Raw genomic sequence first — 12,369 nt, 5'->3', positions numbered from 1 at the left:
TATGTGTCCTGCCACTGTGATTTCATGAGGCAAGAGTCGCCTCTTGCTGCTCATCTGTGCAGCCCCTCACTGAGCCCCAACCCTTCAGTGCCATGAGCAGAAATAATGAAAAGTTCATACAAACATACAGTATGCTGCTGTCATCCTGGTCCCTTGCTGGTGTAATTGCAAACTAAGTTATACCAGCACTGAGTTTTTCCTCACGGTATTGCCCAGCTGCCTTTCTAAAGGATGGCCAAGTGTCCCTTTCCAATGTATCACATGCTAGACAGCTCCTTAGTCATTTGTCTGAAGCCTTCAGATGCCTCTTGAGGTCTAGTGGATAAACAAGGTTGTAGCAAAAAAAAAAAGAGGTTTGTAAACAAGACACAGTTGACTTATTTACAAGTGGGGGTGGTGGAACATGAAATATAACCAGATCAAAACTTCTGCTTTCCTCTGTCCCATACATTAGAGGACATAAAGCATAATGTTTATTATGAATCTGACTATTAGCAATCCATATCACGAAAGCCATTATGTGCAATTTAGCACAGGTAGCTTTTCTAATGCTCCTTCGACCTGAGAGATAAATACCCTTCGTCAGGGCAAGGTTAATATAAATTGATTATGTGTATTGTTAAAAATCTAACCTTTTGACTGATTTAATGTGCATTGTCTCTAAAATGCAAAGATGATTCAAGTAAAAAAAATGTGAGGTTTTGACATTTTCAACCACCAGAGCATTGGAAAATTGACATAAGGCCATTCTATGCGTATGTGATTTATTTACTAAACTGAAATTAAATTCATCTTAATAAAAGTTCAGCAAGACCATTACTTTTACTATTATTATTGCTATTGCTTTTGTTGGGATTGATTTTTTTTTTGCTATGGACAATCGTCTGTTTTCATATATTGCTTTTATTAGGCTAGTGCCTGAAATTACGTATGAGATCAGGGACCTGCTCTGAAAAACCTATCTACACTCTAAATAGCTGCGGTAAAAATGCAAGCAATGATATATTCATCAAATGTCACATTGTTTCTGTGGGGCTTTGGTACTCAGTATTCTGTTGTAAGGCTGTGTATAGCATGAGCCCTGGGCTGAGATCAGAGATCTCTTGTGCTGGGCACAGTGAAAAAAATGGGGAGGGCAGTGCTTTCCTTTTTCATAAAGGGCTAATTAGCTAATTATTTAAATATCACAAAATGCAAATAACTGCATTTTAGGTTTTATTTATTTACCTACTGTTAAATTAATGATTTAGACAGAAAAAGTGCTACAGTATGAAACAAAATATCAGCAAATTATTAGAAGAACCAGAGTGAGAGGGTAAAAAATCCTCTGGACTCTCTACCCATCCCTTCCTCTACCTGCCAAACCACTTAGAAAGTCTTGACTTTCTTCTGTTAAGTAGAGTTGGAAACATTTTCAGTAAATACAGTACAAGAGTTATGCTTACGAATATTTTTCTTTTGCAGGTTTCCCCACTGGTGGCATTTGCCTTTTACAGATCTCGAACATAAAAGAGTGAAGGATTTGAATCTCTATCTGAAGCAGCTGTTAAGTGGCTCCAGGAAACTGGCTAATGTGAGCATTTCTAGTTGTTGTTTTTTTTTTTTAATTTGCATATGATTTCTAGTGGCGTTGTACCAAATGATTCAGGAAACCTTCCATTGCCCCATTTGGGGCAAAAAAAAATTATGTAAGTGACACATCTTCTAATGCAGCTGTTTTGGGATGGAGCCATTACAGCATTCACCAAAACTCAAGACAAAGACAAGCATGATGGAGAAATAGTTTATTAGACCTGGCAGGGCATTTTTCAGAAAAACTTTTCTTCCTTTGCTGCCATCGAAAAGTAGTGATTCACTGAATTTTTGACAGAAAGGAGTAGGTTCTGAGGAATGTAACGTCTAAAAGAGGAGTAAGCTTTGAAATATTGAAAAGTCTGATTTTGACAGCTGTTAAATGAAAAGTTCCATTCTTTCAGCCCAGAAATACCCATTTCAAAATGTGGTTAACATGTAGAAGAAATTGTTTTGCAAACATAAGACCAAATACAGACTGTTTCAATATTATCAGAATGATACACTGTGTCCATTAAAATTGGGGGTTTCTCATTTTTTATTCATTATTACCTTCTGAGATTTGAGGTTAAATGGTAACAAACATTGCCTTTTCATTGTCTGGGCCAGGACAAAGCCTTATGCACTTCAGCATCATAAAAGCCATGGCTGAGAGTAGCTAAGGGGCCTCTGCCAGGTGAGCCATGTCATGGCCTCAGGCCTGCAGCTCAAACTGGGGCTGCTTTGGTTTAATAGCAGAGACAATCTAGGTTACCAAAATAGGGTATGACAGGATGTTTGTTCTCCAAAATTTCAAGCATCTTGGAGGAGGAGAAAAATGTTTACTATCTAACTATAAAATTTTCCCAGCTGTGACTGTGTAATGGAGATTGAAGAGGAAATTGTCCATATGCAAAACGAACAAGATTTCTCTTATTAATATGAATATAAATTCTGAGCCCTCTGTTGAAATTGAGAAGACTTCCAAAGAGGATAAAAACTATCTGTTTCACAGAGTTACACCTAATTTGGTACAAACAGCTGATTTGGGTGCTTGGCTCCCTTGGCTGAACCTGCCAAATAATCTGCACAAGTATGGGTTGATTGTTGTGCAATTAAAACATGAGAAGTCCCACCTCAACATGAGCAAGAATGTCTTTGCACTGAGGGTGGCAGAGCACTGGCACAGGCTGCCCAGGGAGGTCGTGGAGTCTCTCTCTCTGGAGACATTCCAAACCTACCTGATCCCATTCCTGTGTCACCTGCTCCAGGTGCCCCTGCCTTGGCAGTGGGCTTGGCCTAGATAATCTCCAGAGGTCCCTTCCAACCCTCACTATTCTGTGATTCATTTCTGACGCTCACATTCGGGTCGTGGGTTTATTTTACGTTGGCGCCTTTTGGTCACAGCTGAGGGAAAGCTGATACAAGCCAGTGACCTAGAAATGAAAAGCTGGGTATCTTCTGCTGTGCTCTGGCCTGCTGGAAGGTACACAGATTTTCAATTTGGGCCAAGCACTGCTGTGTAGAAGCCTAAGCTTCAGCTCAAAAATTATACTGCTTAAGGCCCTGGGATAGCAATGAAAATGTTTCCCAGTCACACACAGAAGCTTTGTTCTCCCTCCCACTCCATGGTCTGTGCATGGGTTAGTGATCAGCCAGAGCAGGCTGCCTTGCAATGGGTTTCCTAATGCCCTTCGTGCTCCCTTTATGGACCTGCGGCATGCACCCATGGAGCTGGGGATGTCCTCTCAGCACATTGCTGCTGGGACACTTGGACACAACCACAACTAGGGCAGTCGGAGGTAACTGTGGGCAGATCTGCCTGGGGACACGTGCTGTTGTGGCTCTGAACAAGCCCAGGGGGGCTATTTCCAGGCTGGTACAGCTTGTAGCACTGAACCATGAGGAGAAGAAAGCAATTCTGTGCCCGAGGGCTGCGCTGCTCCTGGTGTGCTGGACTTGGAGGGCACGACAACAAACGGAACAATGAGCAGGTTGTTTCCCTCTGTAAAGTGCTGCTGCATGGGGAGAATCGTCTTGCTTACCCCCGTGCAGCTAACCTGCAATTCTAGATGGTAACCTTTAAAGTTATTGATACTCCATAAACATTGAATCATTATTTTTACTTCAATATGCTTCTCCTGCTGGGAGATGTGAGAAATTTAGAAAATACTGACGTGTTCTGACCCACTTAGAACAAGGAGATCAGCCGGTGGGTAATTTCCTTTGTATTCTTTTTTTACTTTTCACTTTGGTATGACTCTTTTAAAAGTGTCATGGTGTCTTCTTGGCTTTAGCCTGAGCAGAAAGCCAAGCTAGGAGGTTTTCTTGATAAAAATAAATACAATTGTCTTGTCTCTTTTCATGCCTGTGACAACTTTGCAGCCAAATTTGCCCTTTCTCTCAAATTGCCGAGGAGCCTGGCTGAAACCATTTAGTGAGTTGTCTGTTCTCAAGCGTTACCAAAGTGTCATTCCTATGAAATAGTAAAACTATGTAGGAATAAATAATTAATTCATAAATTTGTGAAGAAATCTGGTAAGAACAGATGCCCGTAGGGCAGAGTCCCTTTTACTTTCTTGCCCCAGTCTTTTCTTCCTGCTGAAATGTACCTGTACTGTGTCGTAGCTGTACTGTAGCTGTGCAGAAGGCTGGAGTATTGTCTGAGATGGAGAGAAGAGCTTTTATTTCATTACAAAATACCCTTGTTATCACTGTAAACACATTACCCTGATTGACTAGACACCATTTTCAGCTCTGAAAAATTTAGTCCAGTCCACACAGTACTTGGTTCTACCAATTAAGTAATTATAAATCCTAGAAATGAAGAAAGAATCAGATTATGTCCAAATTCCTTCCTCAGTCATGCTTAAGTGCATCCTTTTTAGTCCAGACTAAGTTCTGATTATGCTAATTGTATTATAATTAAGAGTATGTCAGAATGTCACTGACCTTTTCTGCTAAATGGTTGGAATGAAGGAGTAGTGATGGAAAACAGCTGCCTTCTCATTTGCACTGAGCTCAAATGGAATGAAATGTTTCTTTACACCCTTCTTTAATATAGGAACTTTTCCTTTCTCCATCACTGAACTCTAGTATCAGATCCAACAAATGCAGACACATCAGTTGATGGAGATACTTTTTCTTGGACCAGTTTAAATGCTTAAATATGCTCATGCCCATCCCTAGTCACAGCATGGTTTTTAAGTCTGTTATTTAACTTTGAGCATAAGCCTCAATCACTGACTTCCTCTTCGATATTTGTTGAAGAATTGCCTGGAATAGGAATGATTTTCTTAAGTTCAGGTTAACACTGTTATAAATAACTCCACCAGCAGACTGTATACATGAACAACAAGCTGTATTCATTACATCAATCACTAAAATGCAGAAGCTGATGCACCTTCATTTTGCACTGAGTCAATTAGGACAGGATCAAAAATAGGTTTCAGCACCTTTTTTAAATTTTGTTCTACTCCTCCCAAACCAGTGGCAATATTTATGATCACAGTGTAAGAATATTTAGGTTTGGGCCAGTTGCACCATTGCTGACTGACTCACTGCCTGCATACACTGAAGTACCTGGGTTTTCTAGATCTGCAAGGCAACATCCCCAACAATCTTTAGACTTCTGGAGTTTTTCTTCATGAAATGGCAAAACAACCAAGCGATGTCACCAATAAGAGGTGAAACATCAAAACCCAATGAATTGAAGGTTGGTAACACAGAAGACGATAAAAATATATGTTCTCAAAGTGTAAACAAAATCTGTGACAAAAGGCAGCTGCTACTGACTACTGTTACATTTTTCTGTTTCGCTCAAGTCCAGCTGAGCGATGGGCTGAGTGGAGATTGCAGCCCAAATCTCCTAATATGAATTAGGGCTGCCCTGGTGGCTTGTCATTGTGTGGCTGTATTGTAGAAGGGTTATACATTGCCTGGGGACACAAAAGCAAGGTAAGGCTCCATTAATTTAGTCTGCTTTTGGCCCTGGTGTCAAACAGCAGCATTGACAAAACCAAATGTCTTCATGCTTGTCTTGGAAAGACAACTTGCACATGGCTTGGGCATTGCAAGTGAAAAATCTAAAACTGACCCTAAAGCAATGTCTTATATTGCAACTATGTGCATTTGGTGCCCTCAGCCAGCTGGTAACATTGCATGGATAATCTTCCCATCTCTCATCATTTAAAAGATGTGGTATTTAATTTGTGGATATTATATGGTTATTGACATGATAACTATAATATAATAACTGGCTTTTATATAGTTATTGATAACACAGCTCAGACACTAGATGTACACACTGATCTTGCAAAACTACGTAGTCTTAAATAAACTGATGTTATTTGTCCCACATCTTTCACATTTCTGTGAAAATTTGTGATTTGTTTTCTGTGCAACTTCAGCGGGCTTGGATATTTGAGGGAGTTGGTTTATCGTGGTGAGGGCATTTGACAAACATAATAGTAAGTGCAGGTGCACAGTAGGCTAATCAGTAAAAAAAAATAAAATAGGTCTTTTGGGGTTCGAGTCTATAAAGGTTTTCCTGAGTATCCAAATTAAGTAAGGACTTCGGGGGCAAAGATAAATCTAATGCAGGCAGGTAGGCAAACAGTGGCAATGTTTCAGCTATGGATAGGTTCTATAAACAGCTTTATGGTGACTTATAGGCTGTATAAAAGGGCTTTAAAGAGGGTGTAAATGGAAAATGATTGTAAATTATGTTCCCTCATTTTCAAGCGTACAGTAAAAATGAGGACCGCAGCATTGTTCTAGAGTGAGTAATGTTTTACACTGTAAAAGTAATCACGTTTGATAAGAGCTTCCCATATTTCATTTGCGTTTTATTCGCTGGCGCTACTCGGGGTTTGCAGAGACGAGAAAGCAGCTCCCACAGTGCCCGTGTGGGGGCACAGAACGTGGTGGTACAAAGCTCCCCCCGAGGTGTGTGGGTCCCTTGAACTCCCACCACTCCTGTACTCCCGTGGCAAGGCATCCAGCAGATCCAAAATGGGGAGGGTTCAAAGTCCTCTCTTTTCCGCTGTCCTTTCCTGAAGTTTTAACAGCTGCACCAAGGTCAGCTTTTTCTGGTTTCTTTCTTTCCTGCTGATTCTCCATCCTGTTAAAGTACAACAGGCGCATGGGTGTTCTCTGACCCCAAATCTACTCTAACACAGCTGAAAAGAAAGCTGAAAGCAGAGGGGAGGCTGCTTTTCTTTCTATCAGAATTAAATCTGGTTTGAAATCTGGCTGTGTTTCGCTACCAGCAGAGTGCTTTTCTAGTTAGTCTCTGATGGAGAGCAGTAGACAAATTCTACCCTGCTAAACTGGTGCAGGGCTGTGCCAGTCCCCCCAGTGCCACTGAAATTGTTTATCCTAGTGTAAGTAAAGGTGGAACTTGTACCTTTTGAGTTTAATGGCTGAAAAAAAGGGGATGTGTGAGTTCTAACCAACTGGCTCCTCCCCTTTAGGCTAATGCTATCGGGTGACCTGCAAAATATCAACATTACCTATTAAAGCCTGTTGTCTTCTTAGGTAAGAATGGTTAGACAAACTATAGGAGGCATTCCAAGAATCCATATGTAGAGAATTTCCATTTGCTGATTTAAAGGTAAAAACTTCAGTGGGAAAAGAGTAAGTGGGTGCTTGTGGTCATCCTCAATGCCTGCATATCTGCCAAGACCATCACAGGGTCTCTAAGATTCCCACCAAGGGTCACATTTTCCTAAAAAACAATTGCTTGTTTAGAAGTGGGCTCTCTCCACTTTATACAGTGTGCCTGTGGACATACACATGTTCAAAGCTCTAATATACCTGTTTCTATTCAGCAGTGTAATTAGATGGATGCTTAATTCTGAGCTTGTACTGTCCCATTAAGTGGGGTCCAACTGATCGAAGTCCCACCGATTTGGGAATCACCTGAAAGTTCAGTGTGTGCTTTGGAGCTCTGCTGACACAGGCTGAACTTAAGGTACTGACACGCTTTGTTGGTGGAAGTCAAAATGGTGGAGTCCTGCAGCAGGTAGATTAGCACAGTTCAGGGGGAAATTGCTGTCTTATGAATAACAGCGTGCAAAATGCTTATCTCCCCAAACACACAGGAGACATCCCCCCCACTGCTTTTGAAGCACTTAGCCCTGGACAGCCTGCTTCATCTGCCCCTGCCACATGACCTGTTCCATTAGGTTTCTGCATTCTTTTTGCCAGCATTAACCTTGCTGCTTCCTCCTGAGCTTCAGTACCTGTTGAGTGCAATGGATACACAGGCAGGGAAAGCTTTGCAGTCAGTGCTGTGGCACCAGCACTGTACATGCCTGTCCTGTTCCTGCCTGTTGTGAGATCCTGTCCTGTTCCTGTTGTGAGATCTGCCTGAATTCCACTTCTGTACTTAAACCAAACGTCTTTTTTTTTTTTTTCAGAGTGTTGTCTCCTTCAGAATGAGATTTTGGAACTATCGCCTGAAACAATCCTTGCATCTCCTATTTACAAACCTCTTGGTTCACGTATTTCCATTTATTGCAGAAAGAGTAGGTGGAGAGGAAGCAGAAAGAACACCATGCTGCTCAGCGTGGAATTTTTTATTTCTCTTTCAAGTCAGTTTGTGTATCTTTCTTTCCAGCTCCTGCCCACTTCTCTCAAGATCTTTGAACTTGAAGGGCTAGAGTTTCTCTGCTTATTTTCATGCTGTCAAATAAAGGCTGGTCTGCTAAAAATATACTCTCAACCCTGGAGATTTCCTGCACATGGGATTTGTGCTGAAAGAGGGAATGAAGGTCCCACAGGGAATAACTTGCCTGTTTAAAGCTTCTGGAAGCTGAAGCAGGTGTATGGGCTTTCCCCTGTAAGCTGTTTTTATCAGATGAGAGAATAATCAGTCATGCTCAGACAGGCAGGTGTATCAGCAGTCCACTGCTAATAGTTTAAGGATTTGTCATTCAGTTCAAGGAAAACAATTCTGTTGGTTTCTCCTGTTTTTTTCCCCCTGATTTTTCTTTTAAAGAAAATATCAGAGTGGGAGGAAAAACTCCAACCAGTAGAATGAAAAATAAAAGGCAACTGTTAAAGTAAATCCCAGTTGCTAAATCTTATCTCTACAATGAACACATCTTGTTCCTCTGTCTGCTGTAACCACGTTAACTCCTCCCTAGCTGCATTTGTCAGTACCCTCTTCCTTTTCTTTTTCTCCTTGTGCAAATTACACCACATCTTGTCAAAGTGAAACAACACAAATGCTACATGAAGTACATCTTCCCAATAAGAGACACATTATTTTCCACAGACTTGAAAAAAAACCAGTGGTGACGTTTTAATGCTAGAATCTGAAAAGTCTCTTGTTCTACCCATTCATTACATTGTCAGTCCAAGTAACATCAGCATGAATGTAGCAATTCTAACCATCCTAAAGAATGGCCATTCTGATACACGGCTTTATGGAAAAGCTAATAAAATGCAATTACTGTCCACCTTTGATTCAGAGTCATAGGAGTCCATTTCAGAATTCACATTTTTATTGCCTTGCCCAATACTCAAATCTGGGGATTTGGTTTATTGTTTTAATTCCCTACAGCTGAATGTAACTACCTGTTATCTATGTTCACTAGAGCAGCACAGGTCAATACATAAAAATAAAAGTTACAGTGCAGTGCATAAGGTGGATTACTCTTTTAAACAGGATGGTGAAATATGATCATCCCTTTCACTCCCTGTGGGTTTCTGGTAGGATTTAACTCTGTATGGAGCTTTTCAGTGTAAGTGTCCATTAAGCTGACATGTGAGAGAGATTTATACAATACCTAAGCCTCAGGGGGGCCCACACGATGCTCGGGGTCGGTCCCGTGCCAAGGACGAGTTTCGTGCTGACTGCACAGGACACAGCAAAGATGGGCTCCTGTGTTTGTGTCACAGATGGGCTGCTCTGGAAAAGCAGTTGCAGCTACTGATACAAATCTTGAGCTACTGGAGATCAAGCAAGAGTGCAGATCCATGGCCCACACAGCACACTGCTGTCTGGAAGTGTGTTGGCAGAGAGGGGCCAGGTAGGCACCAGTGCAGCATCCCTGGGACAGTGGTAACAGGGACCATTGTCTTCCCAGTGCCTGAGTAGAAGTCATTATGGTTGCCCATAATCGTAAGGGAAAGGCTCCCTTTTTTTTGCTAAATCTAATATATACATAAAAAAAAATTAACAGCAATCTTCTTTGAGGGGAATAATTTAAGGCCCAGAGCACAACATATGGTATTACCTACCGTATTTTTATTCTCTTTCAGAATGAGCTTGTACTCAGCTTCTTCCTGAATTGGTCCAAAAATACCTCGGCAGAAAATTCATCATCTGTGACCTTAGGTATGTGGATTACCCATTTTTCTTTTTTTCCTAAGAAGGACTTCTTTAATAATATTAAATACAGTAAAGCAAAGATGAGTCTAAAGTGTTTAGGCACCTTTATTTATTTTTTTTTTTAGGATGTAAAGATACCATCAAATAATTCCTAATTTCTCAAGGTCTCTGAAAATGTGTTACTAATGTCACCTGTAGCTTTCTTTCTCTTTTGCATATTCCCCTCAGCCTTGCTTCATTTCTTTTTGAATAAACATGCCTGTATGCAAAGCAAAAGTTTATTTACACAAACTGTGGCAGGTTTCTTGTTCTACAAAACAAAATATTCGTAGAAGAATTTGGAGGAAAGGATGTGAGTCATGACAAAGCACAATGTGTGCTTGCACAAGCGAAGAAAATCAGGGGTGACTTCTAAGGTAATTTTCACCATGAGTGGAGCAGGTAAATAAGAGAACATTATGCTAATGATTAGGCATACATTATTAATGACAGTAGTAATTCACTTCTTGCTGAATGAGATGCTGCACTATTCCCTTAGCCTTTGTAAACACTTAACCCATTTTCCTCTTCTGTCCAGCACCTAATTTAATCTAATTTCTGACAGTATTACAGCATTAAGAACCAAAGCATAAACTATAAAAAGTAAACTGTGAATGTTTATTGTCTTCTATTGCCTTAGTTCTGCACTGAAAATAATCTTCCATAGTCAGTTTTAGGCAAAATAAAATCTCATAAAGAAGTCTGCAGCTGCACTCTGCACCACAACAATTCAGCTGGTTGCTATGTGCTCCAAGTGATAGGATAGTTTCCAAGATCACCAGTTTTCCACGTTTCAGAAAGGAGCACGAGTATCTCTGCATAGTTAGTTTGCATGTCCATTAAGTTAATTTAATCCCTCTACAGACCAAGGTTTCATTATCTCTTTTGCTGAGACCATTTTTTTTAATCCATCAGAACAAAATAAATTCTATTTTTTCTTCTCAGCCTTTGGAAGATTCCCCATGTGTAGAGTTTATTTGATTAGGGCATGCCATTATCATATTAAACCCATTATGACTATTGAAAATTACTAATGGTTGCTCTAACTTTTACAAAGGATCAAGGAGATAATGCAAAGATGTCCTAGGTGTTAAGGACATAAAAGGCTAAATCTCATCACATAAAATCCAAACCAGAGTTCAAATGGAACACTTAGGCTGGGTCCACGGTGGGCTACATCTCTCTGTAGCCATCTTTAACCAAAGATATACAGATGTGAGAGTGAGCTGCGGCACAAGGGAGTTAAAGTCCCTGGTCTTTGGAAGAATTTTGACATTTCACCAATATTTAGGTGCCTAGCTATTACAGAACAGATGGATGTAAAAGTCTTATGCAAAAGCATGAACTGAGTTTGTGATAAAGCTGAGAAATAACTTGCAGCCTCAAAATTCCTTCTGTGGTGTCCTGAGCTGATATAGTCCGAAGGATAAGCCATAAGCCATTTTTGTTGCCAGTGACAGCAAAATCAAGGAAGAGAATGAAGAAACAGAGGCAAAAATGTGTTTAGTGGGTGTTTGATGGAAGCTATGTGACAGGTAACCCAATCTGCTCGTTCACTATACAGTTAGTGGAGGTGAGGGTCACATCCTGGTCAAGGAAGATAAATGTATCTCTGGCCTCAAGCAGTGTGGTTACAGGGGGATTTTTTTTTTTTCCTTTTGAAGAACTCTGCCCTTTAAAGTTTGGATACTTCAGTTCTAGGCTCAGGGCAAAACCTTTCTTTAATACGGGAGAAAATAACAAGCAAAACCCAAACTACAAAAACCCCAACTCCCTTTAGCCCAGAAAATTGATCACTATCATTTATTAGAATAAATAGAATAGATAGAATGCCAGTAGCACACAAGGCCCAAATTAGGACCCAACTAGCTTAGACCTTGTAAAAACAGAGAACAAGAAGCATGGGCTGAGTTGCTCTGGGTACCGCACCACTTGTGGTCAGCAAGGAAGGGTTGACAGTCAGTTGTAGTGAATTGTGGAAGAAGATGAGCTTAGCTGTAAGTGAGCTACCTCAGCTATCAGAGGAACACCTGCCATACTTGTGCTAATCACCCACTTGAAAAATTATTTTCATATATGTTTGTCTATTCTTCTTCTGATTGTCAGACTTAGGCTGCTGCCATACCCTAGTGAGCTCACTGAAATCTTTGCTGCAGGGCATTTGCACGCAGTTGTTGTCCAGAGAAGACACAAGTCCAGCTAAGGCAGGAGGTGGCTGATCATGCCAAGCTGCCAGGTAGCAAACAAGGAGTTGCTGGGAAGAGCAGAGTGGCCCTGGAGGCTCTTGCTTGCTGAGGGTGCTCAGAAAGTCTTGATTTAAAAGTAAACTCTGTAGTAATGCCAGAGTCAGTCTGGGGAGGAATTAAGTTCACAGAGCCTGCCAGAGAGAGGTAATTACCATGAAAAAAAGTATGTTCTTTCCCCACAGATATCATTGC

At 40.8% G+C, this 12,369-nt stretch overlaps 1 protein-coding gene across 1 annotated transcript in view; it reads left to right on the top strand.

Annotated features, from left to right (window-relative positions):
• PIK3C2G (phosphatidylinositol-4-phosphate 3-kinase catalytic subunit type 2 gamma) overlaps nt 1-12,369 on the top strand; it is a 195,756-nt gene that overhangs the window by 155,485 nt on the left and 27,902 nt on the right. The window contains exons 28-29 of the mRNA XM_017823912.1: nt 1,465-1,573; nt 9,823-9,898. Of these exons, the coding sequence (XP_017679401.1) occupies nt 1,465-1,573; nt 9,823-9,898 (185 nt within the window). The remainder of the gene's footprint in view (nt 1-1,464; nt 1,574-9,822; nt 9,899-12,369) is intronic.

The sequence above is a fragment of the Lepidothrix coronata genome, unplaced genomic scaffold (assembly GCF_001604755.1).
Source record: "Lepidothrix coronata isolate B3197 unplaced genomic scaffold, Lepidothrix_coronata-1.0 Scaffold107, whole genome shotgun sequence".
Taxonomy (NCBI): domain Eukaryota; kingdom Metazoa; phylum Chordata; class Aves; order Passeriformes; family Pipridae; genus Lepidothrix; species Lepidothrix coronata.
This window is presented reverse-complemented; position numbering and strand designations above follow the sequence as displayed.